General features: G+C 42.1%; 1 protein-coding gene across 7 annotated transcripts in view; it reads right to left on the reverse strand.

Moving 5' to 3' along the window:
• The window catches only part of LTBP1 (latent transforming growth factor beta binding protein 1), a 194648-nt gene extending 168713 nt beyond the window's left edge, over nucleotides 1–25935 (reverse strand). For 4 of the 7 annotated variants that reach the window (XM_032102534.1, XM_032102530.1, XM_032102531.1 and 1 more), the window contains exons 1-3: nucleotides 25002–25935; nucleotides 24524–24594; nucleotides 9926–10214 (exon numbers count right to left, since the gene is read on the reverse strand). In XM_032102534.1, coding sequence (XP_031958425.1) covers nucleotides 9926–10214; nucleotides 24524–24594; nucleotides 25002–25462 — 821 coding nt within the window. In that variant the 5' untranslated portion in view covers nucleotides 25463–25935. The remainder of the gene's footprint in view (nucleotides 1–9925; nucleotides 10215–24523; nucleotides 24595–25001) is intronic. The other 3 variants (XM_032102535.1, XM_032102533.1, XM_032102532.1) reach the window with 1 other exon arrangement.
• Nucleotides 25936–26860: the final 925 nt, after the last annotated feature.

A 26860-nucleotide genomic window follows, 5' to 3' on the forward strand; every position in this document is an offset into this window, starting at 1 on the left:
GTACTTAAAAAAAAAATTATTACAATAGATAAAGCCTATCAGAAAATATTTTTTTCCTGTACATATCTGAAGGAGATATTTTCAAAGCTATAGATTACCTTAGTAAAAAAATAGGGCTGTAGCAAACACTGGCTTATTGCAGATACTTTATTTGTTCTACAAGCTCCATGTCTCAGCGTCAGAAATGATGCTTTGTTATGTTTTCAAGCACAGAGAAATTCTCTTCAGTAATTACAATGCTTAGTTGAGCTATTACTCCAAATAATATTTATTTTCCTAATATATCACATAAGAAAAGTCATTTCTGACTAAAAGTAGGTCCTTTGCTTAGTGTAGGAAGTTGCTTAACTCAAAGTCAAGTAGTCATGATTCAATCACCTCCAAAACTTTTGAGCACACCTGCACACTCTTCTTGAGAAACAACACCATGCTGCACACTGCAGTTAGCCGACAGTTCACCTTCCCGTCCTCCAGCCCTGCTCTCTAAGGCTATGGGATAATTTAGGGAAAACTTGATGAAGAGGGAAACAAGGATTTACTGCAGAGGCCCTCTAATAGAGTGCTGGCTGGTTACAAAGTCTCAATATATATTTGAACAATAACATCAGGAGAAGAGCCCACCTTCTCCATTTGCCTAGTGTCCTTCACCAGTTACATTCACGCAAAAAGAACTATCAGTCTCAACAGACATTGATGAACAGTAAACTCTAAACTTTAGCACAAGATGATGTGAGTAATAAACCTTAGAAGTGGTTAGATCAGCAAGTGATTACACATTGTATAAAAGAGTAATTTTGGATTCCTGGGCAAAATTGATCAAAGTACAAGGATACACAGCATACAACCATTATGGAGCTCAGGTAAAGTGGAAACTGCTTCTCAGTGAAGTACTTGGACTCTAGCACTGAAGAAAGTAAGCTCACTGGAGATGAAACATGTCTCTTAGGGTTCCTAAATCATGAACAGAACAGGCTATTTGTAACAATGAAATCAGTGAGGCATTTGTAATTAATCTGACAGGCCCAACCCTGAAGATACATCTGCCTTTATCTAAGGCCAGTCCACATCATCTTAATGAAGATTCTTAGTCCATCTAGTTATCTGCTACACTAGCAAAATGTTAAGACCAAGTAAATCCCCTGAAAAGGGGTTCTTTGTGTCTTTGTTATCTATTTAATAAGGTTACTAACAATGGAGACTCAATAGCAACTGGAAATTAAGACAATACCAAAAGTTATATTGATACGCAAGACACAAAAATCAGCTAATAGGTGCAGCTAGTATTATTTTACAGGACTTTAGATCCAATATTCAGCAAGATTTCTGACACAGTGACCAAAGACATCTACATACATTTTCAAGTTCAAAATACCTGAAACAAAGGAAAATGTCCCTGGTTCAGTTATCATTTGATCATTACAACATTAAACCAAGACACACAGATTTTTATAAAGACAGAATATTGCTAAATCACATTTTTATACCCGAAATCAGTAATAAAACCTATTCTTTGCTTTTCTTCCTTTGAAAGTTAAAGGTACTGGATTTGACAGGACTGAAACTGACAGGAGACAGTTTTCCAGATCAAGTCACTGAGATCTATTCACAGCTCTAAAGAAGGGAATGAAAAATCACATGAAAACTATTCCCATTTTCTGCAAGGAAAATAGCTATTTGCAACGTTGTTTTGATTTCAGCCACATCCCATAATCATTACTGTTGCACAGTAGTTTGTTTAGAGTAACCTGAATGGGTTACTTTTATCTGTTTGGCTAAAAAGACTCAGTTAAATATAAAATTGCTGCATAATTGTTTTACAATCAAAAACACTTGCTAACAGAGAAACCGTTTTAATAGCAAGGTTCTGAATGACACAACAGCAATATATCAAACCAAACTTCAACAATACAAATGTATCTCTGTGAAAGTGAAAACACACTGTCATGCTTTCCAAGAAAAGCTGTTCTCCTTCAGCCCCAGCAAGCCCCTGGAAAGAAGTTCTTCCGATAGTTTCCCAACATCTCCTGAAAGAATTGTTTGATGATAAATAGTAAAAGTTCCAATAGTTACAGAGAAAAAAAGCAAACCAAACCAAAAAAACAAACCACAACCTGAAAAAGCCACTTTGGAAGAGAATATAGCACATTGCAAAACAGTAACAAATGTTAAAGCCTCATTAAAGCATTCAAAGCCTCCCTACTCATTGAAACACTGTGAACTGAATGGTCAGGCACACGTTTTCAAGCTAAAAAAAAAAACCTTAAAAATGCTACCACTTGAAATGATGGCTTACTGTCTGCTTTTCAACTAAGCTAACAGCACCAGTACAGTTTGGAGGCGATTTTCTTTCCTGAAAAGCAGTGCCTTGAAAGCAAGATGATTATTTCCACACACATGGAATATGCCTAAATCACTGTCTCTTTTTGCTGTACTGACATACAGGAGCATAAGCATATTCCAGTAGCACTCAAAAAACCCTCAAACTTAATGACAAGTTAATTAAAAGTTAAGTTTACCTCATGGAGTTTATTGATGTTCCTGGGATTGTGGGAGGGAAGTGTATGTTGACATTCTCAAGAGGAATGTGCCTTACAGGATAATATGGATAACTGGTCTGCAGAAACTCTTTACAAGTCTATTAGGAAGAACATGAATAACCTGATGGCTAATAGGGTACACTGTTACCTTGCAGCAAGTCTCTCATTGAAAGCAGTGTGCAAAAGGCATCTCAGAATCCACCCCAAATAGCTCACAATGGGAAAGTTGTTTTCCTGATTCTCCCTGGAGCCACCTTCCACTAGCAAACCTAAAACAAGCATACCCTGAGCTCACTACAAGTTAGAAATCTATACTGAAGGGATGCAGTCATCAGCGTAACCTGCAGACAGAATGCCAGTTTTTCATCTCCCTGACACAAAGCAGTAAGCTCAAGAACTGCTGGAAAAATCTCACCTCTGACCACTGCAGCTAAATTTTTAAGTCTGTGAACAGTCAACACCCCAGTGTTGCGAAGCACATGGTGCTAATACAAGCTCAAACATCTATGTCACTGGGCTCTAGACGGGCAGAAATACTAGTCCATGACTTACAGACCAAAGCTCTGAAGCACCAGGTAACAATCCATGGTTGTATCTTAATAGCATAGTCATGGCTGGCTCAACACCCTCAAGTACACAAAGTACTTAGGTGTATTGGCTCTGAGCACAAATACATGCATGTGCCTAAGAAAAGGAAAAACCAGATTTAAAAATACTAATATGGAATATTTAGCCTAGAACCAAAAGTAATACTTTCCAAGATATCATCACTGGAACTACGCTCCAGTTGCTTCCAGCTCCTCTGTGTAGACCAAGAGAACATATGATCTCCTCTCCTGAAGAAAGAATGCAGTGTATCACACAAGCTCCTGGCTTCGAAGGGAAAGAGCATCACCAACAGAAAACCAACTGAGCTAAAAGTTTCAGCAGCCAGGAAGTCAAATGCTTTCTAGTTTTTAGATTGAATTAAAGATTTTTGGTTTGTTTGTTGGATTTTGTTTGACTTTTATGATGAGATGACTAGCTCAGTGCATGAAGGAGCATGATCAATCTTTTTAACCTGGATTTTAAGTGAGGTGTTTGACACAGTCGTCTCTTCATGTAAAAGCTGATGAAATATGGACCACTACAATTGGGTGCAAAAACTGTGTCTGAATAGGTGGTACTCAGTGATAGGAAATCCAATTCATAGGAGATTAAGTGACTATTTTTTTTCTTAGAGATCAATACTGGATCAATATTGTTCAATGACTTGCTTGACGACCTGGAGAAGGGGAAAAATACAGTCTTAGCAAGTATACACACTTCCAATATGGAGGAATGGTTGTTACACTGAAGCCTGAGGAATTTTGACAGGCCAGAGAAATGGGCTTGCAGAGTTCAAAGGCGAACACAAAGAGCAATACAGCAACTCTGTGCAAGAGTGTAGATTTGGCACCAAAATGGCTGGAAAGCAGCCCTACAAAATGTGGGGGTCCTAGTGGATGAGGTGAACACATGTCAGGCAGCGTATCTGCATGTGAAGAATGCCAGTCATAGATGGGGCTGTGTTAGCAGCAGCATAGCCATACAGGTCAAGAGAATGATTACTCCCTCCATCAGGCACTTGTGAGACTGCATCTCAAACATGGTGACCAGTTTTGGACTCCCCAAATCAAGAAAGACACCAGCACAGTGGAGCAAGGCCAGCAGAGGGCCACCAAGATTGTCAGGGACTGGAACACACAGCGTATGAGGAGAAAGACTTCCCAGCTCTAAAAAAAACCCCACAGCTCAAGGGGATGATATTGCTACCTACAACTGCCTCTTGAGAACCTGTAGAGGAGACTGAGCCAGGCTTCTTAAGAGGCATACAGCAAAAAACCACAGGGTAACAATAAACGTGCAACAGTGGAAATTTCAATACTCTTTTTTTTCCTGAGGGTGGTCAAACACTGCAACAGAAGTGCACAAATACCGGAGATCTCCAACCTTGCAATCTTGAAAGTATTCAAAGCTCAACCACACAAAGCCCAGAGCAGCCTCTTATAGTGATCCTGGTATAAGCGAAGGGTTGGACCAGATTGCTTTATACTTTCAACCTAAGTTTTATCCCTCCTTTTCTTAAAAAGCTTCCTTAAAAAAAAAGTCAAAATCTTTTTGGACAAAAGTTCAATATTATCAAGAGCTTCCATAAAGTATTTTCAAACAGACCTCACAATTAAGTTCAAGTGCAGGGCTCTTGTAAGTAGAGAGTTTCACTTGCTCTGTAAATCTTTAGTACAAAACTGTCATAAAAGTGGTAAAAAAATATGTCCTCTAGACTTTTGCACTAGCTACTAACCTTCAGAAAGCCTGTCTACAACCTTTTTTAGACTATCACCTGACACATCATCATATTAACCAATCTTACAACCAGAAGTTCAAAAAAATAAATTACACGCAGTCAAAGGTACAAAAAAGAACTAGTATGCGAGACAGGAAATAGCCAAAAGAGCAGTCTCTTATACTTTACAGTAATCCTCAGCCCACGGGAGTTTGTACAATAGAAAGTCAATAATCTCTATAGATTTTAAATATATATGTAAACATTTAACTTACTATTATATATTATACAAAGAATGTATTCTATTTTCAGTTATGACTGTCCAATATTGTCAGTTTCAGTAGGGTCACAACAGCATGTCCAGTTCTTCTCTCAGGCACATTTTTTTTCAGTCTAATTCACACTGATATGCCACCAACTAGTTAAAATTGGGAAAAAGTAGTATTTTTTCCAGTTTAAACTATATCTTTGAACAGAAGTTAAAAACAGCTTTAAGACACCAGTTGATAGGTTTACTAAAATTAGCAGGCAATACATCTGCCTGTAATAGCATGAGACTAGACCCAGTGAACCAGGAACATAGGTTTGGAGGGGACCTCTCAGCAAAGATTTCTGGGCACATAAGACACACCAGTAAGTCCAAATATGTCACCTGAAGTCTGTGTGTTCGCCACTCCTTTGATGAGCTTTGCTTTGCCCAACATTAAAGCAGACTTCCACATTTCATCACCAGCTGCCTCCAAAAAGGCTGAAGAAGCAATGCTGTGACACTTCAGTGTATTATTGAGCTCCAGCTGGTTGATGCTGTACTCCTTCTGGTGACCACTTCCAAAACTGTACTAGAAAGGTCCCTTTAAAAAAAAAAAGTTCTACTCACACAGATGGTAAATGCACAAAATCAAGCTGTTGGAGCTATCCTGTTGCCAACAAGTAAGAACACGAGATGTGAAAGGAACACCCAGAGTTACTGGAGAGCTATCACAGGAATTCAGGCCCACAAAGCATGCCTGTTACTGAGATCAGAATTCCCTACAGGTTCCAATAAGAAGCAGATTTTTGTTTCTGAAACACCACTTGTTTTCAATTACAGCCATCTATACCTTCTGCTAACGTTTTTCCGAGATGAGACCTTGTACCTGACGGTATATCCATCTTCAGAGCAGAGCTATGACAGACTTGCTGAACTCAAGATATTCCAGGAAATTAATCTCTCTTCAGCTTTCCTTCTGTTCAGCACCTTATTCTTCAAAAAAAAGATACCTGGAAAGAAATAAATTAATTCCCTGCTGTCCTAAATACCATCGCCACCATGATCCTAAGAAAACATGGATGAACACATCTTGATGACTGAAGTTGGAAAAGTTGCATTCCTATACAAAACAGAAAAAAATTGATAGAGGATGGCAAAACAGAAGCTCTGTATAGGCAAGCTCCCTCTAGGAGCTAATTTAGGTGTTCCAGGTTGGGTTCTGACCCAGATCTCACCAGTTCAGTCCTTGACTGCACAGCAGCAGTGTCCAGATCGGCACACCAACTATACTGACAATGGATGACTCCACCTTCTAGGAGTGGGAAAAGAAAAAGCCATTCCAAAAGCATCTGGGCAGCCTCACACAACATACAAGATACAAGGTATTCAAAGAGGAAATGAAACAGGAACTAGCCTGTCTACTCCCTGTCAATGTTAGAGATGTGAGCTCAGAAGGATCTTCCAGCCCTGTAAATTGTCCTAATAGTCATACATGGGAACTATCAATGGCACTCATTTCAACAGCTGTATCTAAACATCCACCTTCTGCTGCACTTCATACAACTGCTTTGGTTTGTGAAAACAGTCCATGTCCTTTCCATCTCCAGCTCCTACACCTGGCTCCTGCCAAGGTTGTAGGCAGGCACTCTCATGAATCCAGAGACTCGGTTTTCCATTTTCCCATGCCAATATTAAGCTGACTGAAATAGATTTACCTTAATGTGATCTCACAGAATAACAGTTATATCTACCTGAAAAAGTCTCTCTACAGAGTTAGGAGAAAATCCTTAGGCTGAGAAGGGCCACAGGAACAACAAAGCCCACTGCATATGGAAGCATGCAGAGGCACTTTGGATAGCACATAACAGATGACTGGTCTTGTCAGTCTGAAGTTGCTTCCTCTACATCTGTGATGATATCTCATGCAAGCAGGTAAAGAAATTTTCGTGAAGCATGAAATGCTGTAGGTATCCTCTAGAAATACTTTGAGCATCATAGCCCAACAACTGTCATAGTAGGAAGGAAGACGAAAAAAGCCCGATGATTTTACTGGAAATTTCCCCTTCATATTAGTCACTCCAATAACCCTTGCTTTGCTGATAGGAATGAAACTGGACTCAGAGTACTATGAAATACTAAAATTGTGTAGCAATTTCTCTGTCCTTCAAGACTGTGGATGTATTTGTACCTAAAGCCCCCACTGCTCTACCTTCTATCTTTCTCAAAGAACATACTGGCTTAGGGCTTAGCACTCCAAGGGAACTCAGGTTAACTTCTCTTCTTATTACACAAGACACGTAGGAACCTAGTTTAGCTTGTGGATCCACAGTTAGATGAACAAGGACAACAGTACAAAGAATTAGAAGGGTTTAGGAGGGAAAAAACCTGATAAAGATGTTATGAGACAACAAATAGCAGCATTGGCAATATCCAATGATCTCTGTTCTCAGATGCAGCTTTGGAAAGGAAGTGGCAGGATGAACTTTGTTGTTGGAGTATGACTACTCAGGTGCAGAACTCTATAATCACACAACACCCTTCCACATTCATTTTTACAGGTTCGAACACAGGAAAACACAATTTATTTCCTAGCCCTGATTATCTTGCTCTGGAGACTAGAAGCAAGACAGACTACACCCTCCTTACAGCTCTCCAAAAGCAACACCTGTAACAGGACAGAAACACTTTTTGTCACTGACTTCACCTGAAAGTGGAAGGACAGCAGTAGCTGCAAACACCTAAAACTTCACATTCAACTTGATTGACACCCTGCTGTGCACCTCCTTCCCCCCATATCAAATGGGGTCTTGAAACAAACTAAGGTTGGACCCATCAATAAAAACAAGAGTACAATTAGAGAAATTTCAGACTCACATTAAGTACTTAAAGCTCAGAGAAAGAATATCAAAGACTGGCTAAGTCACCAGCTACTAAAGAGACAGAGAAAAAATTCTCCAACAAGATGGGTGTTTCCTTGCTGCTTATAGCAGTCAGATACAATCCTGAACCTCAAACACAAACAAGCAGAAGTAGCACAGCCATGCACACTTATATTAAAAGAGAAAACATAATGCAAATACAAGAAACCGGAACAGAACACAAGCACCAAATCTTACTCTCCTCAGTTACTCAAGGTGTCAGAATTCCATGTCTGTTGCAGGTTTGAAATGGGTGCCGGGAAAGAATATCAAGCCCTACCTTGGACCACCACCAACAGCCCCTGAAGATACATGAAAAAAATGCAGATAACCCTGACACTGAATCAGCCAAAGATGAGACTAGTGCCGCCTGGAGGCGACGTCAACACAAAGTGACAGGCAACCGAACATCTAATTTGCAGCCCCTCCAGACTGTTTCGGTTTAAAATCCCCCTGAATCCCTCTGACCCCTTCCCTCATGGTTTCCCCGCCCAAACAATCCCTTACTCTTCCTATACCCCATATGTACCTTCCTGTTTTGAAAAGGCGGATGGAAAAGGGAAATTGATAAAGGGAGAATGAACATTTCCAGTTTCAGGTATTCTCGAGTGATTCGACCTTTCAGTAATCTTGCCATGATCCTTAACAACTTTGCTTGAGACCCTTACAGAGACACCAGCCCCAACTCCCCCATGGAACCTGACACCTGTCACCCTGCCGTCTCCTAGATGTCCTTAACCTGAGCAACTACACAGAGACACTGCTGTGGCTATGGATGCTGTGGCTGATAAGAGCATGGAAATAGCAGCCTCAGTAGCCCAGAAAGGCCCACCGCACCCAGCACCGTTGAAGGAACTCGGGACTTGTTGGGACATTGGGAACTCGGGGGAGGGGTTGCCTCCCTCCAGAGGCTTTGCAGGTGTTTCTGGTTGTTCTGCCATCCGTTCATTGTTTGAAATACTGCCACAACCCTGGACCGCCACTGTTAAAACCAAAATATCCTTTCCTCGCTCATAGAAAGGGGAAGAATGGTTCTCACCTTAGTTCCAAGTAATAGGGGGAGGCCTTCTTCTAGAGTAAATTAGGGGGAGACGTTGTGGTGGCTAAGTCCACTTTATGCCTCCCAAGTTACCCTAAAAGTGGTCTCTCCCTGCAACACTGTGCTAGAAAGTTCTCCCTTTGTCTAGATCCTTCTGGCCCTCTCCCCCTCCCACTCCTTTTCCCATTGGCCCCTGTTAACTCACTCAACCTTGCCTCTGCCCCCTAGCCCTCAGACCATTGGTTTTGGATGCTCTGCCCACCTTTGGGAGCTCTTTGGATAAAACTGGCGTGGGCTTTCAGTTCTGGGTTCTTCTCACCTCTGCCACCCTTCGGGTGTGTTGCCATTAAACACCTCGGAACTGCAATCAGAGAGCCCCTCTCGCCTCTCTGTCTCCAGTTCATGCACAGACTGTGGGTGTGAGTGGCTGTGCACAACCACCTGTGAAGGTGACATCGTGTGCACGCGCAGGTGCCGGCAGAGCCGCCTGAGCGTGTCCATGAGGGACCCAGCAGGGACAAACGCAGCATTGATCCGCCAAAGCTCTCATTCAATACATGTCAGACTCTGTTCTAGGCTAAACTCAAAAGGTGACCAGTGTAAATTAAGAATAATTCCTCCAAAATTAGTACAGCAGTAATACTCTAAGGAAAACAGAAGTTGACTGATATTATGGGACATTCTGTTCAGGTAAGGAAATCCAGCTCATAAATAATAGAAGTCTAAACATCCACTGAAATCTTACTGTGAAAACAAGAAGCTGTTTTAAAAAATCTCTGAAAGTTTCCAAATACAATTTTTTGAAAACACTTGCAAGGAACAACTTTTTATAAATCTAACATACTGGACTTCTTTGAAAATAAAGAAAACACTTACTGTGGTTGCATTTGCTGAGTTAACCCAACAGGAGGCTTCTGCTTGATTGTGAATGCCATCTGAGTCATAGGGCCAACCTTTGGTGGGACCTGCACCTTCTGAGAGAAGGACTGCTGGGCAGCCTGCTGGGGTATGGGCCATGGGGGAACAACAGGGCTCCGGCCTCCAGTGGAAGATGTGTCTTGCACAACTGTATCCTCACAGGAATTACCTTTTGTTCCTGGTTTACACACACAAAGCTGAGGTCGCAGGCACATCCCTCCATTTTGGCACGGCGGTGCACAGTTAGCTAAGAAAAGACATTTTAAAAAGTACCTTTGAAACAAAGCGTAAAGGAAAATGCAAACCCTCCCCACAATAAAAAAAGGTATTAATTGTTAATGTTAATTGGAGTAGGAGAAAGCAATATTGCTAAGCTCCACAAAAGATAATATGCAAATTGGTATAGCTTTTACTGATTTCTTGCACAACAGACATGTACAACATTTGAACAGCTTCAAAAAGTAAAATGTTCAACCTAAACAATAGGAAATGCACTAGTTAAATCAAGAAATATAGCATTATTTCAAATCTTCCTCCTTTCTTCTCAGTATTCCTCCTCCTCATATTTTAACCACCCAAACTGCATCCAATGAAACAGTATTACACAGATTACAGAATTGTACAGATCCAGGCTGGGATTCATTTTACAGTAGTAAAATGTACATATGCTGCATAGGTACCTAGAATGAATCCCTACTGTCACATTATAGATCACCAAAATGATGCAGAGAAGCATGAAGCAATTCAACTCTTCCCCCTCTAAAACCCAAATGACACTCCCTGCAGTAGCCCCACTGTAACAACACAAGAGACATGAACTGCTGCTACAAAGACATTGCTACACCTAGGAAGAAACAAACAAGTGCTTGTGATTATCCCAGACCAGCTTCTATACGTTCTTTGTATCATCAGTAAAAAGGAATCAGATTCTTCAAAATACAATTTGCCTTCAGAGAGGATTTATTACACTGCTTTGTGTTGCTCTATCTAGTGACTACAGAGGGAGTCTGAATAACCAGCCTAGCTTCAACACCCAGCTTGTAGACCTAGTATTGCAGGATCAATTCCACTCTGAATGAACAAGAAACTTGGAGAAGCAGCATATGCCATCAAAAAAATGGAGGGAGGGGGGGAAAAAAGCAAAAGCAATTGCTGATCATATATATACACAATACTGCAAAGGCATGTCTGATTTGAGGATTTATTCTGGATGCTTAAATTTACATCACAAAGATGGCAAAACAAATTAATTCTCTAATCCAAAGGACAGAATTTAACATTAAAATAGGATTCTGGGATAGCCAACAAAATAATTTCTTCATTAATCACATTAAAGATGGCACACAATGAAGCATGTATTAAAAAAAAAACCCCACGGCTGAGCTACTTTGTTCCTACAAACTAAGCATATTTTTAATATTGTTAAAGATCCTTTAAAATCGACAAAATTATATGCCAGGTGATAATTTTTTTACTAGAATAGGTAAGATCATACTTTAAACTATAACACGGGATTCTGCACCATATACAGATACATCCAACTGCACAACTATATTATTTAAAGTCAGTCCACAACCCTTGTCCAAATAAATTAGAGTACTTGACACTTCAGTCAAGTTCTAATACATACTTCTATACATAAAAATAAATTAAATGCCCAAGACTATATATTAATTAACTCATTAGGATGGGACTGTGTTAGTTTGGAGGACTAGTTTGTCAGCTGGCAGATGTATCATATACACCAACTGCACAAGGCACCAGAATTGCCCTACAACTTAAACCTGAGTTTTCCATGGGGTTTTTCTCACATATACTTTCCCCTCCATGTGAAACTTACCTTCTTTTCAATAAAACTTAGCTAGGCTACCTTATTTGCATATTATGCATCTCCCTGACAACATAAAAATAATCATTTGCTCACTTCTATTTGTTTATTTTTGAGACTCGGTCTTGTCTTTGACTGCTGGAAGACTGAAGACCATTTTCACTGTAAACTTGAGAAGGAATTTGCAACAAGCATGCGCTGTAATATATGAGCCAAGTCTTCGTTGTGCCTTATTTCTAAAACTTAGATTTTGCTAGAAACAGTGAAAGCTCATTTATATGCACATGACTGAAATAAATAATATCTTGGCAAATAAATTCAGGAGCCTAAAATTCTAATTGAATTTCACTGGCTTTGGAGAGACTCTTAAGACCAGAAGAGTGATGCCATCACCTGGGTCATCTGTAGGAAATGTGCAAAAATCACAGTAAAGAATTTGGGCACAGTTGAGAGTGCTTTAGAAAAGCATCTCAAAAAAATTCTTTAAAAAAAAAAGCAAGGCTTTCAGAAGTCCCATTTTTACATTAAAAAAACATTCATACTGAAAATGTATTTCTGGAGGTTTATGGACATGCACCTGTAGTAACCACTAAGTTTCTCGAGAAGTTATTTAAAAACTGATGACTCAACACAGAAGAAAGCTAACAAGACCACACCGAAAGTCAGTATGACAAAATATCCACTCTGCTAGGACGCTGATCACAGCATACCTCCTACCAAAAGTGAAGTAACAATGTATACATACACAAAAGACAACCCTGAAAAATCTGCAACTCTTTTTCCTGTAGTTAAGAACCAAAGTTGTGCTTCAGAAGCCTATGAAAGCTTGAGTTTCTACTTATTAAAGAGAAGGTAGCAGTGAATTTAAAATTATAAAGCTGAAAACAGAACCTGTTTCGAAATTACCTCACCTTTTTTGCCCACACAGACTTGAATATTCTTACTTCACTGACAGCAACGTAAACCCTGGAAGTTTGTACACATATTACATGTACATGAAGCAAATGCTCTGCAGCAAAACAAACTGCCTTACTCTAACTGGCCTTTAACAAAACAAACATCAGGAGATCCAGCACTTAAGTTATAAAACAACGGTGACAAGAGGTTGAAAACCCCATCCATTAGATCTTCACAGCAAGGAACCCTTTGACTGAAGTCCTTCATCAACGTTGCGTAATAGAAGATCACAAAACTGGATAAAAGATCACGTTTTTAGGAAAGAATTAAAACGAACATTTTAATTGCCATAATACAGCAGTTTAGTTTCTAAAATGTCCAAGACAGCTGTAGTGTGCCAAATGAATGACCTAATTATTTTGTTTGAAGACAACAATAATGGCCCATAAAACTGAAAACACCAGTATTTTCCATAAAGCTCCGCTTCCAAAAACTGAAGCGTGGAAGTATTAAGTACAAAACTGAAAAGCAGGCCAATATACTGCTGTTAAAGGCAATTGCCTTGGTCCTATTCAATTCGAGGAGGTCATGACTGGAAATTCAAAACGGAGCTTGGCAAAGATGCAAAATAATGAGACTAAGCTTAGTGGTCAGATTAAAGATCCACTTAGAACAGTCTTCCCCCTCCATTACTAAAGTGGATGTTTAAGGACAGGGTGAGACACAATAGAAGTTTATATCACTACAGCTTTTAAGAATTAGAGGCTCAGCAACTTCCTGAGCAGGAGTGCTGGTTTTGCATTTAGTAAGTCTCAATAGATTTTTCTGTCAGAGGTTGAATGATCTGTTCTTTGAGCCACTTCGCTTCAACATCCAAAACTTACTGTGCCATGGAAGTTGGCCACACTGAAAGGCCAGGCACAGACAATATAACCAACCTTCCCTCACTTTCCAGAAGTGTGATTTATGGTGAGCTTGACCTTGGCTGGATGCCAGATGTCCACTACGCTGCTCTATCAGTCCCCAGATAGACAGGGGAAAGAAAATAAGATTGAAAACAACTCGTAAGTTGAGATAAGGCAGTTTACTAAAGCAAAAGCAAAAGTTTGCATGCACACAAGTAAAGAGAAGAAAAAAAAACAGGTTTATTCTTTACTTCCCATCAGCAAGCCATGTTCAGCCACTTCCCAGGAAGCGGGGCTTCAACGTGTGTAGGGGGTGCACCAGAAGGCAAATACTGTAAGTAACAAACGCCCTCTGTTTCTTCACCTTTCCTTAGCTTTTCTATCTGACCTGATGTCATATGGTATGGAATATCCCTTTGGACACTTTGGATCAGCTGTCCCAGTTGTGTTCCCCCCCAGGATCTTGCCCACCCCCAGCCTATTGATGGAGGGGGGGAATGTTGAGAGACATCACTGGTGCTGTGCCAGCACTGCTCAGCAATAGCCAAAACCCTGGAGTGTTACCAACACCTTTCTAGGTACCAACGCAAAGCACAGCGCTCTGAGGGCTCCAATGGGAAAAGGAGCTCCAGCTCAGCCAGACCCAACACAGAGGGGAAGGAACAAGAATTCTTTTGCATCGGTTTTGTGTTTTAAGACCATGCAATCTGTATCTACTAAAAATAAAGCCACAGTGACACATTTGCTTTGGAAGTACTTAAATCACAAAAAGCCCAAAGCTGTACCCCAAAATGCTCATCCTTTTGATGCATCTTTCCCTAATCAACTACTGCTCACCACTCTCTCAGGCAGACTACTACTGGGTTTGACAAATGCATATCAGGCCTGGTATGGTTGTATTTGTGACATTCTTTCAGAAAGCAAGGGTAAATTAACATTACCACTAGGTTTAAACACACCCTTTCCAAAACATCCTATGTTGGTTTGGGACTGATCTATACATACACACTTTTCAGTCCATGTGTTCATGTCATTACAGCTAAAGTGTACAGAAATATTTGCAGAAGCAAGACCTAAAATAAAAAGTTCATAATAATTTCAAAACACATAAATATTTTAAAACTTCTATATATACAGAATGTATTTGTTTTAATACTTTATAAATTCAGCATAATTTATTATCTGGAATAAGTAAGCATAAAACATTGTCATGCATGGAAGGAGTTTAGATAAAAACTTCTCTTTTGTCCCTTCAAATGAATCAAAACACAAATATAACTGACTCCACTTGTCCTAAAAATGTGTGTAATAAATTAATATTAAACTAATGCTAATTCTTGGATTAAGATCATTACAATCTCATTCCTATGCTAATCACTTATTTTAACTTCTTCAAAAGTAACACCTTATTTACAAGTTTATTTCCCTGTGGATAATAGAAATTCACAGAAATGTATTTTGCAGTGAGAAACTCACAATAAAAGAATTTGAATGTCCCAGAAGTTTCCTGCACCCAAGTTTCTAGCCTTTTAGCCCTGGCTCCACCATTAAGCATTTCCTTTAACAAGCAACTGCTGTTGGTTTGTACTTAAATGTCCACAAACATTTTTCAATGTCATTCCTGCATTTCTAATACTTCGACACAATTACACTACAACAGTGTTGTATTATGCTATTTCTAATGCACCCATCCACCTGATTTCTTTCTTTTTCCACCTCAAATTTATCTTTTTTTTCCTCCTCTTGAGCACACATAGTAGTCCAGCACCAGTTTAAACAGAATGCACTGACTTCCGACAAATTTCATCACAGTGCACATTGGCACAGTATATAAACTTCTCCCACAGGAGTGCATAAATCCTGTTGGGCACAATACATGCTGGAGGGCAAATAATAGAAAATACAGCAGTTGGAAAGAGGATTTTAAGTATAGAGCTGTTTCAGATTCCAGCATAAAACGGTTGAGAAATGATGCAGGCATCAATTTACAGAAAGGGGAAAAACCAACACCACGACATAGATACGTCTGTGCTGAGGGTGCAATGTTCAACTTCCTTTACATGCAACATAGGAATACTGTTAAAGGCATAACAAATACTGCTTTATTTCATTAATTCAAGATTTTTATTCCTCAAGCACACAAGGAAACCAAAGCTCATCTTGGTTGAGTGCGCATCCTAAACAAAAAGCTGTCATACAAAGGCACCTTTAACTCCTGCTGGGTTGAAAGACAGAGTGATGATCCCCCACCGATTCCAGAAGAAAAGCAGTGAAGTGCTTTCCTTGGAAGGCAACAAGCTGTGGGTTCTGAAAGGAAGGAGGCATATTCCAGCTTCCCTCGGAAAAATCTGAATATGGTGCTGACATCCTGAAGAAGAGCAATGTTTTTTAGAATTTCCTGTTCTACAAATTACCCTACTGCTTAGCTCACAACTTAATTTTATGCTTTTATTCTGGATACCATTTTAAGTATTAAGTCATTGTCCAGACTGAGGATGCAACAGCAAAAGCTAACTGAAGCTAATGCTTTTCTGGGAAGCTAGTTCTCTGAGTATCTCACACCAAAGAGGTTTCAAAAATTGAAAAGTTTAACAGAAATACATCCAATAATTCTAAATATTCACTGAGAAGGGGAAGAGAGGAATTTGCAACCAAGGGTGATACAACCTCGTTGTAAGACCATTCCATTTAAAAAAAAAAAAAAAAAAAAAAGTAGAAATTACCTTATATAATCCTAAGAAATTACATTAACTGCAGAAAACCTGTGTGCCCTCTACACTACTAATGAAGGTAGTATTACAACCATCTGTGTCTTTCTACACAGGAACTTTTTTTTATCGTAACTATATGGTCTTAAGGAATTCTTTCCCTAAATATGCTTCCAATGAAAGCATGTGTTGGAATTCTTTGCTGTCCACTTCAAACCATCAGATTCGTTCCCACACTGGCATGTAAACATGACCTCCAGGAAGGGAGGGAAACAAAACACAATGCTTTTAGCATACTTACTTCTTTTAAAACAAACACACAAAAAACCCCAGTTTCTCTCCTAACCTAATGGCAACATAAAGTACTTTGTTAATATTATTTTCTATGTATCTTCATAGTATAATCTCTAAATGCCAAGACTCACCAGAATTGAATAGCTGCTGTACTCAAATACTTCAAAAGCTTAGCTTCAGCAAAAGGATGCATTATTCTATCAGTAACAAGAATATAACACACTGTATGATACTTGGCATTTTCAGTCATGTTGTGTTTACTGGAGTTTACATAATATAAATAGTTAAGACTATACAATCTGAGAGACATTTTAAAGTATTTAATTATAGCAGACCATAACTACGCATATTCTGACAATACAAACATTTCACATGCTACAAATCCCTTTATCATTCCAGTGCCAACAAATAAAGATAAAAATCATTCACTACAGAATGGACAAAGCCAAGGAAACCACCAGATTCACGATACACACTATTTTCTCTGATGGAGTGGTTAGCACTCAAGTATGCACTCCTTTTAATTCTCTTAACATTTCTCAGTACAGTGCTTACTCATTTTGTTATCATAATAAATATGCAGGACACTGAACAAACTAAGACAAGCTCAGTAAAAAGGCAACTGGAAATACTTAACTGGATGCAGGATTCAGACAACTGAAGTGTTACAAAAAAGAGAAAGACTGGAGAAAAACTATTAATCACAATAGAGTAAGCAAAACACTAAGTACAATAAAGTTTTCCCTAAATCTAACCAACTCTCAATAATCGCTCACAATTCGGTTGAGCTTCTCTGAAAACCCAGGCCTAAACTGCCACCTAGAGATAATAAAAACCTGATCTAAATTATAAAAAAAAGCAAATCTTGCCATAGGACACAAAAAACTCCCTGTATGCAGGGATTACTATCTGCACTTCACAAAAAAAAAGAACATGCCCAAGCAGCCCTATTTTTAGCTCTGTATTTAAATGAACATCTTGCCTTACTAACATGTAAAATGCTTGTTCCTCCTCTGTGTGCAGTCACAGATGTGGAGAAATGCAAAAGATTTGCTTTCTTTCTATAGTCAATGCACAGGATTTATTTTCTAGGAATAAATTAGGCTACACAAGTACTGCTGCTTTTACAGGCAAAACAAAAATTCAACTAAAAAAGAAACCTCAAACCCAACCCAGTATCGGTCTAACAACTTACATATCAGTTACAGAACAGGGACTGACTTGACAACCTGAACCATCAATAATCTGCTAACACCCAGTACTGCAGAATTTGAGCAAGGAGGCAGCTGAAGGAGGTGTGTGCCTCTCTTCATCCACCCTCCACAACTCCTATAGCTCCCAGGCAATCCAAGCTTGCTTTAAGGCAGGATCAGTCAGCACAAGCAGCCCTTCATGGTGAAGGCTGCACTCTTCTTCTCAAGGCCTCATGGAGCAGAACCCCACCCCTCATTACAGCCCCACTTTTCCAAAGGTTGGGAAGCCCACTGATCCCATACACACACTTTTCCCTGCTCTCTCACTTCACAGGAGAGGAAGGAGATGGGAGCATGCCCCCTCCCAGCTATTCCCCTCTCCATGCTCAGGAAGAGTGGCCATAAGAAGAGAGATGCAAGACTAGTACTGTAAAGTATCACTTCATTGTCAGTACAAAATTTTGTTCCTGCACATGTGCAGAACCAGACAGTGCACAATTGATGGATGAACCACAGCTTTCCCTGGCACCTACACAGCTTTCTACTCCACTTCCACATTACACACTGAAAAAAACCAGCCAACAAACTGAAAGGGAGGAGGAAAAGAACCCCAAACACCTCCGTTTTCTGTGTTCCTTCTGATTCTCTATTTAGAAGGGAAGCGTTCAGGACTTTTCATCCACTGTAGATTTACAACAACTTTACTGCAGGTCCTGCTTCTTTTGTTAACACTAACTGCCACAGTGAGCTGAACAAGTTCACTATCAATCTGTCATCTGCTCCAGTGTGGGAGCACAACATCTTGACAAGCTTCTTTTAAGGTTCTCATTTTTTTATTTTGTTCTGTCTTAATTCTATACACACTTGCAATATTTGTATGAAACAGACTATGTACCATTTTAAGCTTGTTTCCAGTGAAGTCCCAAGTGTCTCACAAAGAAAAGGCTGGGTAGGTTTCACTCCATACTAATTGTGGACTTAAGTTTCCTCACCAAAATGAGGGAATGGCACATGGCATGGTCACATGTGTACAGCAGGCAGCAGTTAACAGCTCCCCCATCTTCTCACAGCTCTTTTACAGCCTCATCTCACAGGAGGGAGGTTGGCTGCCAACCATGGCCAGGGGACAGACATTGTGCTCAAAGTCTGCATTACTGCTGATTCAGGTCAGCCTCTCTTGAAGCTGTCATGCCAGTTGCACTTACAGAGGTTTGGTTTGTGTTGTCGGACCATCTTTAGGTATGTGCACTCTATTTCTTTTAAGATGTGAAGAAAAAAAATATGTCTAAATAATAAAAAGCTAAACTCAAAACATGAGCACTCCAAGAAGCACTCAGCCTCATACTGGCACTCATTCCACAAGACCAGACTACACCTTGTCCAAAATAAAACACTAAGCCCTGAAACACACATACCGTGGGCCTCAGGTCATCAGACCCAAAGGGTTTTGTCTATAGATCAGCTCCACGCTGCTTGCTAATGCAGACAAAGACAACAAGAATTTGGACCCTGTCATTCTACCCCCCTCCCAAGGGCAGTAAGTGAAAAATAAAGCAGAGTAGAATTACCATCAAGGGCTAACAAGAGTCCTTTCCCACTACAAAAGCCCATCTATTTCCTGTACATGAAATTTGAAAGTTTTATTTACATATTACAGTAGCAAGCACAGCAAAGGCAAAACCAAGCTTCTCAAGCTTTCAGTTTTTCAATTCTGAATTGTTTAAAAACCACGTCAAAGGAGAGATTAAAAAGGACTAATGTATAGGTCAGTCACATGGGGTCAAAGCAGTTTGTCCCTTTAAAACTCGGACATTAAATTTTGATTTAGACATAATTTGAAGGAGATTGATACTGCTTTTACTGAGATTATGGTCTTAGAATGAAAAGAAACAACATTCGGGGACAGTATGTTATAGTTAGGCTTTGTATACACTATGTAAATAAATAGAATTTGGTAAAACTCAAAGGCACAAAACTGTTTAAGCACAAGCCTCAGGAACCGGTTGTGACCAGAAAACCTCCAAGAAGCACAGCTGCAAACATTTGAAGTGCTCAGTTCCAATGATCAAAAGTAGAGCCCTCCTGGATACCACCATTTCTAAGAGCTGAACAGAAGACAGAAAAAGAGTAAATTCTGAGCAACCAATACTACAGCATTTAGTGATATGGAGTTTTATGTCTAAACTGGAGGACTCATGTATGCTTCTAAGTTTCCAGATCTGGATCCTAACCCTATTTCAGAACAAGGCCTAAACATGCAACCTTTCTCTCACCTTCCCCAAGAAATTCAGAAGTGCAAGCTGGAAGCAACCTGGGGCACACTCCATCCAGGTGATCTAGAATCACTGGTCATGCAGTCAAGTGCCCATGTCCTGAAGGAGACACAGAGCTGTAGCATACTAACTCAGTCACAGCAAGAACTAGAGCTCTGAAAGTTTAGAAAGGAGGTGGCTCAAACTGAACAGCAGTACACAAGCAGAGGACAAGCAGATTCATAAAATGAACAAAGGGGACCCTTCCTCAGGGCAAGTATTTACACAGCTTTCTGGTCTCCTGCCTCTACAGTAGCAAGCATCTACTGCTGTGTATTTTCTTATTCTGAAAAATAAATTAACCCTCAATAACATCTTTATTTAATGTTAAGTCAGGCACGCTTTTTTAAAAGAGAATTAGCAAAATAATCTTTTAATACAAAGAAAAAAGAAAACAGACTGTTTTCTCATTTCTAATGACCTTCCCAAGGTGCCCAAGCACATGACAGTTCATATGTCACCAAACTCCTAGAATTCAGTCCAGTTCCATCACCAAAATACTACTCCTACGCCTATGCATGGAATACATGCATGCACACACACAACACCTTCAGCTAAGAAAGACTTAAGACCATTTTTATCTTAATTGACAATGATGGCATACCTGGATTCTACACAGACAGCAATTTCTCTCCCTATAGCAAATTTACTCTAAATGTGTTCCTGCAAAATCCACTTCCTCACCTCTTTGCACTGTGAGCCTTTCTTACATCTTCGTAGTAAGGAGCTCATGCCATTAAAAACTGCCAGCTGTCTCCTTCCCATTTTTTTAACCACCCAGTTTACATTGAGAACACTCACAAACAACTGCTATTAATACTCCAGACAAAACATATTATGCATTTTACATGGGGTTTATATTACAAGGCAGTTCTTCTCACTTATCTTTTTAAGATATCAGATTCTACATACAATAGGTAATTTTCTCTTACATTCTCAACATGAAAAACAGCTCCTTGTACCATTAGGCAAACCAAAACAAAACAAACAGCAGAGTATATTTTGTAGAAGTAGTTTAAACTAACAGAAATTTAGTAGTATTTCAACGGGATGAACACGCTGTTGGGTGGTGGGAACTCGTGATTTCCAGCACAGGCCTTCCTGACAGTTGTTATAACTTGTCCAAGACCACATTTAACCTATGGTTTAATTTCCATAAATGAAATAATAAAAACCCCACACTCTCAGCTTTACTTGCCTTACAGACATGTTACAGCGCTAATTAATGTTTCTATAAAGCTCTGTTATGCAACAAGTACTAACAAGGCTGTCTCCAGCCTTGGTGGTATCTTATTACTGCACTTGCACAGATTATAACCTATGATAACTATGACTGGAAGACAATCCTTGTCCTAAACCCTTTCACGTGCTTCTAACTTTCCAATATGTTTACTGCTGTGGTTCAATTTTTCCCACCTCTGTCTTTACCCAAAGGTGGAGGTTCTGAAAGCTTCAAAAAGGTTGGTTTTGATTGTTAGGCATCATATGGCCAGCATAAAGCAATTCTGAATACTTTTACACTGAGTGTTATCACTTCATCTTTTTAATTAGAATGACGCAGCTCTGCATAATTTAAGTCACACTGAGTCTGAAAAAGTTCTTAAAACTTTACAATATAAAACTGAAATATTAGGGACAAAGTGGGGAAAACCCTACATGCCTAAATTGGATATGGTAGGCACTCTCATACAGTTTACAGAGAGACAGAAGCTCACCTTCTGAGGACTATCAGGCTTCCAAGACAATATAAATAAATGTAAACACAACAGGCAGTTCAGCTTCAGACTAAAATTTTTTAAAAAGGACTTGAAAAAGTTCCCTTGCCTCCTCTGTACAGATGCTGCCCTCTGACCCACTTCAAACACCCCCTGTTGCTGCTACTGAGAGGAAAGCGACGTGGCTGCCACTGCTCCCAGCCAGACCGCCCCCCGCCTGCACGGAAGCCACCCGAGGGAACGGCAGCCTGAGGCGCGAGAAAGCAGGGCTAGCAACCACCACCACGCAGGGCAAAGGGAAGGGAAGGCAGCCTGGCTGCAAGGCCATACCTCTGCCCTTCACCTCTCTGTCTGCGGGTTCCAGGCAGGCTTATTCACACAGGTGCAGCAGAGCAGAAACACATGCTGCTTGTTCCAGCCTGGGCTTACACCTGAGCTAATAAAGCTCGCTGATCAGAGCTGGCTCTCAGCACTCTGGTTCTGGAAGCACGATGCAGACAAATGGAAGTTGGCTCTGGAAAGAGGCAGTATGGGTCTGGGGTTTATTAGCTCAGGCTTTGCACCATGCAAAAGGATAGAATCTGGCCCTAGAGACTAAATAGCTTATTAAAGTGATACTGAGCCTGAGCTAATAAAGCCTGACACAACCAAACTGACTTTGTATCAAGTCAGCTCAGGTGTGCCAGCATCTGTGGCACAGTTAATCCACTGCTGCAATAGCAACTAAAACCAACGGAGCCCCCTATCTGAATTTTAAAAAAATCACTTAATTTTACAGGAAACAAAGGGGTTAACTGTTGTTCAGTTATAGGGTTTCTTTTCTTCTGAAAGGAACATCAGGAACTTCCAGAAAAGGTGTTATCTGGCTTTTATGACTGTGAGACTAATCTTCCATAGCTGAATCAAGTCAATGCTATCTCATGGTTTAGCCTAAGTTACAAAACAGACAACTTCAGTACATTTAGTGCTTCCCTTGGCCTGCCAAGAGAGGGGTGAAACTGAGAAAATCCAAGCCAAGTGTATTCCTCCACTGCTAAAAGGAATCAGAGAAGCATCAGAGCAGGGAGTAAAAATATTTAGAAGAGCCTAATATCAGAGGCACAAAATGAGAAAGGTGGGGGGATTTTCTCCCTGACCTTTCTTTAACTCTGTCTCTGCTACTCCATTCCTACAGTAACTGTATGAGCTAACTAAGTAATTTATGGATTTAAATTAAATTCAACAAAGCTAACCCACAAAACTCCAATTGTCTTAGTCCTTACTGAAGGTAAGATGAATGATAATCAGAAAAGTGAAGATGACAAAACTTAAAGGACAAAAAGCAAAGAAAATTACTTAATTTACAAACAGAAAACTAACCTGGAAATGAAAGTCACTAAAAGACAGAGAAAAAGCCATAAAAAATGAACATTATTTGGGATTTGTTCAAAATAGTGAAAATAAAATTGGTTGAAAAAAGCACAATTACAATACATTTTTCACTTAATCTCCTGAAATTACTAAGAGGTTTTTTTCATTTTGATTAGGCTTTAAGCTAAGGTAGGTGTTTATTAAGCTCTGCAATTAGCCTCAAAATACCACTGTAAGCTGAAGGAAATCATTCTAGTACTTGTAAGGTGTTAAGTATAAAAAGTGACTAACCTAACACAGCAGCATGTATTTGAAAATGTTAACTTAGGAGAGTACGTTAAATACACATCTAGGTTGGTAGGGAAATCGTGAAGTTTTGTCTTTAACTACTGTCATAAAGTCTTTGCTTCTTAGCAACAGGTCCATGCAGGTCAAAGGTACTTGACCTTAGTCATGATTACAAAAGTGATTGCTCTCCCTATTGCGAAAAATCCCACACAGGGACAAAAGCCACTAAAAAAAAAAAAAACTCTTGAAAGCATTGTTTAACTCAAACTCTCTCAGGGGCAGTAATCTGTCCTGCGGAACTACAGCAATATTCCAAGATCTGCCCAATCTCACTGATACTCACAGGGGTTTCCTGAAGAGCTATGCCACTCCAGTCTTTCCTGACCTCATGACATCACTCCAGTTTAGCCATTTGCAATCATACCGAATCTTGCCTAAAGTAGCAGAAATTCTTCCACTTTCCCATTACAAAGGACAACCAGCGTATAGCAGGATTGACTCGATCAGTGTTATTTTATGCACATACTTTGTGTTTCTAATTATCCCAGTAAAGGTACATCACTCTACAGCACTGTCACCAAACCAACTTCTTTCACGTTGTTCAGTGGTTCAAAAATTCTATGCCCTAAGCATGGGATCACTCACATGGGCTACGTGGTGAAGGGAGAGTTTGAGTAAACGGCGATTCCTTGCTCCCCACCTGTGCTCCTCTGGTAGACTCTTTACCCTGTTAAGTCCTCCATTCTAAAAACTCCTAAAAACCAAGCACTGATGGGGAGGGGATGTTCACACACACAATGGCCCCACAAAGCTCTCTCCAAAAATGTCACGACCTGCGCCGAGAATAAATATGAGGCACTATTCATCTTTTACCGAAGGTTAAGGTTAGGAAGGAGGGATTTAAGGACGGAAAGAGTGTTAGATCTGTCCTGTGGGTTCCGTAGCTCAGCCAGCGCCTCTTTGCCCACAGATGAACGCAGCATCCACCACCAGGTGCCAGCGCGGTCCCCGCGGGTCCCACCACATCTCCTACCACACCCCCCTCCCGGACCGCACGGCTACTCACGTTTGATGCACCGCTGGGAGCCCGTGGCCTTGCTCCAGCCGTGGCAGCACTGTCCCCCGCACACATTGACCCTGCGGGAACAGCAAACAAGGACCAGTGTCCGGCGGGGTATCCCCGCTCCCCATCCCGAGCCAGGCCAGGGAGACAAAAGGCGGGAAGAATTAAACCTCCCGATTAAACTCGACGCCTCGCCGGGCGCGGGGCCCGCCGCGATTCCTGGGATGGGGGGGAGCTGGCCCCGGGCCCGGCCTCAGGTGCCGCGGGGAGACGGCGAAGAACCGCGGGCGTTCGGTGCCCGCGGCGGGGGTGCGGCCAGTCGGGTACCGGGACCGGGCAGGTAACGCCGCGGTGCCCCCGGAGCCCACCCTCCCCCCACCCCCCCCCCCGAGGGGACAACAGCGGCCGCGACGGAGATGCTGGAGGTGCTCGGGAGCTGCGGTGGTGCAGCGGGGGCGTGCGGGACGGGAGGGCGCCTTACCCCGGCAGCGGCGGCAGCTGGTGCTTCTGGCGGAGGGGCAGGGCGGCGCTGCTGTTGCCGTGGGGGCCCGGCGGCGCTTTGGGCCGCGGGCCGAAGCGGGCCGGCTTGACGAAGGAGGAGGCGTGAGCGGCGGAGTTGGGGTGGACCTGGCCGGAGGGGCCCAAGCGGAGCTGGACGCCCGCGCTGCCCGGCTTGCTCATCCGCCGGGTCCGCTCCAGGGGGCCGCTGCCGCCGCCGTAGCGCGTGTTCAGCTGCACATTGAACGTGCGCTGCTGCTGCTGCTCCCCCCCGAGGAGGGTCGGGCGCTGCTGCCGGCTGCCAGAGGAGCCCCCCCGGCCGGGCTGCAGGACGTACGTGATCCTCCTTAGCCTGCCCTTTTCGGAGGCTGCGAGCCCTGGTGACAAAAGTGCACAGGCAGCGAGGAGGAGGAGGAGGAGGAAGCACCGTCTGATCCGACCCATTTCCAGAGCGGGAGCCCCTGCAGCCGGAGAACTTCGCGGACCCGTGGTGCAAGGGCTTCCTCTCCGCCAAAGGACGCGTGTGTGTGCGACCTGCGCCCGGGGCGCGGATCCCTCCTCCGCTCGCTGCCCCCCAACCTGCTCCGGGCGGGGGGAAGAAGGAAAAAAAGCCTCAGGATCCTCCCACCCACCCCCCAAACTGTTAGGAAAGTTCAGCAAACACTTCGCCCCGTGGAGCAGGAAAACATTGTTGGAAGAAAGGAAGCGGCGGGTGCGAGCCGAGCTGCGAGCCGGAGCGGGAAGGGAGGAGGAGCAGCAGGGGAAGGGTGTTTGCTGGAGGGGGGTGGTCGCAATGGAGAGCAGATGTCTCGGTTGCCGGAGCTGCCAGGGGTCTGCGTGCGTGTGTAGGAAATGGCCCTTGAGTCGGTGCGGGCTGCTCCGAAGCCCCTCTTTAAGGGTTTCCCTGCGAGCGAGCGTGTGCGGAGGGGAGGGGGCGGGCGGAGGGGAGGGGGCGGGCGGAGGGAGCCCCTGCCCCGGTGCCGGCCCCGCGCAGCCAATCTGGGGCCGCCGTGACGTCAGGGGCGCTCCCGGGCGCGGGGAGGGGGCCCGGCCGGGGCCAGGTGACCGCGGACGGGGAGCGGGGCGGCCGCGGCGTCCCGGCCTCGGAGCCTGCGCCCCTAAGGGAGCCTCGAAAATACCTGTTTGAAGCTAGGGGCGCCGGCTTGCCTTCTGCCAGGGACCCAGCCCGCAGAGGTGCCCGAGCGGTTCGGGCAGCGTACCTGTACTTCGATAATAGCTGAGCCTTTCTGTTCTACTTTAATAGAGGTGAGGCTTTAAAGCTCCAAAAGCGTAGTATACGTGCTTCACTCTGTAGGTGGGAACTCGAGGAAAGCACATTCCACCGTCTCAGCCTAATGAGAGCCAGAGGTTGCTCTTAGCAGAAAGCAGGATTAGGAGGGACCATGTTCTTCATTGTTTTTCTTTATGTTCGTAAAGCAGTATATATTATTAAAGAATGAAATACAAACCACAATTGTACACTGGTAATTAACATATAAGCAAAACTTCCCACATTTTTCTCCAGTGGGTCTTAACCAATCTCACCCTCTAGCACTGTAAACAAAAAAACAAAGTTCACAACCCAAAGGTTACATCTTTTAAAACACTCAGAAGCTGATGTGTCCGAGTTCTTTCCAAGAAACTTCGTGGAGAATCAGTTTGCAAATCCAATAGCTTGGAATTCAGGTCTTCCTCCCAGGGTTCTTCTCTGCTCTTTTCCAAAGCGTTAAGGACACTGACCCTGGCTCCAAACTGACGAGATTTTGCTCTTAAATGCTCTTGGCACAGCTATACAGCCGGCAAGGGGTGCAGGAGGGTTTTACATTGACTCAATTCTAGGCA

Source organism: Corvus moneduloides, chromosome 3 (genome assembly GCF_009650955.1).
Source record: "Corvus moneduloides isolate bCorMon1 chromosome 3, bCorMon1.pri, whole genome shotgun sequence".
In the NCBI taxonomy this organism is placed as follows: domain Eukaryota; kingdom Metazoa; phylum Chordata; class Aves; order Passeriformes; family Corvidae; genus Corvus; species Corvus moneduloides.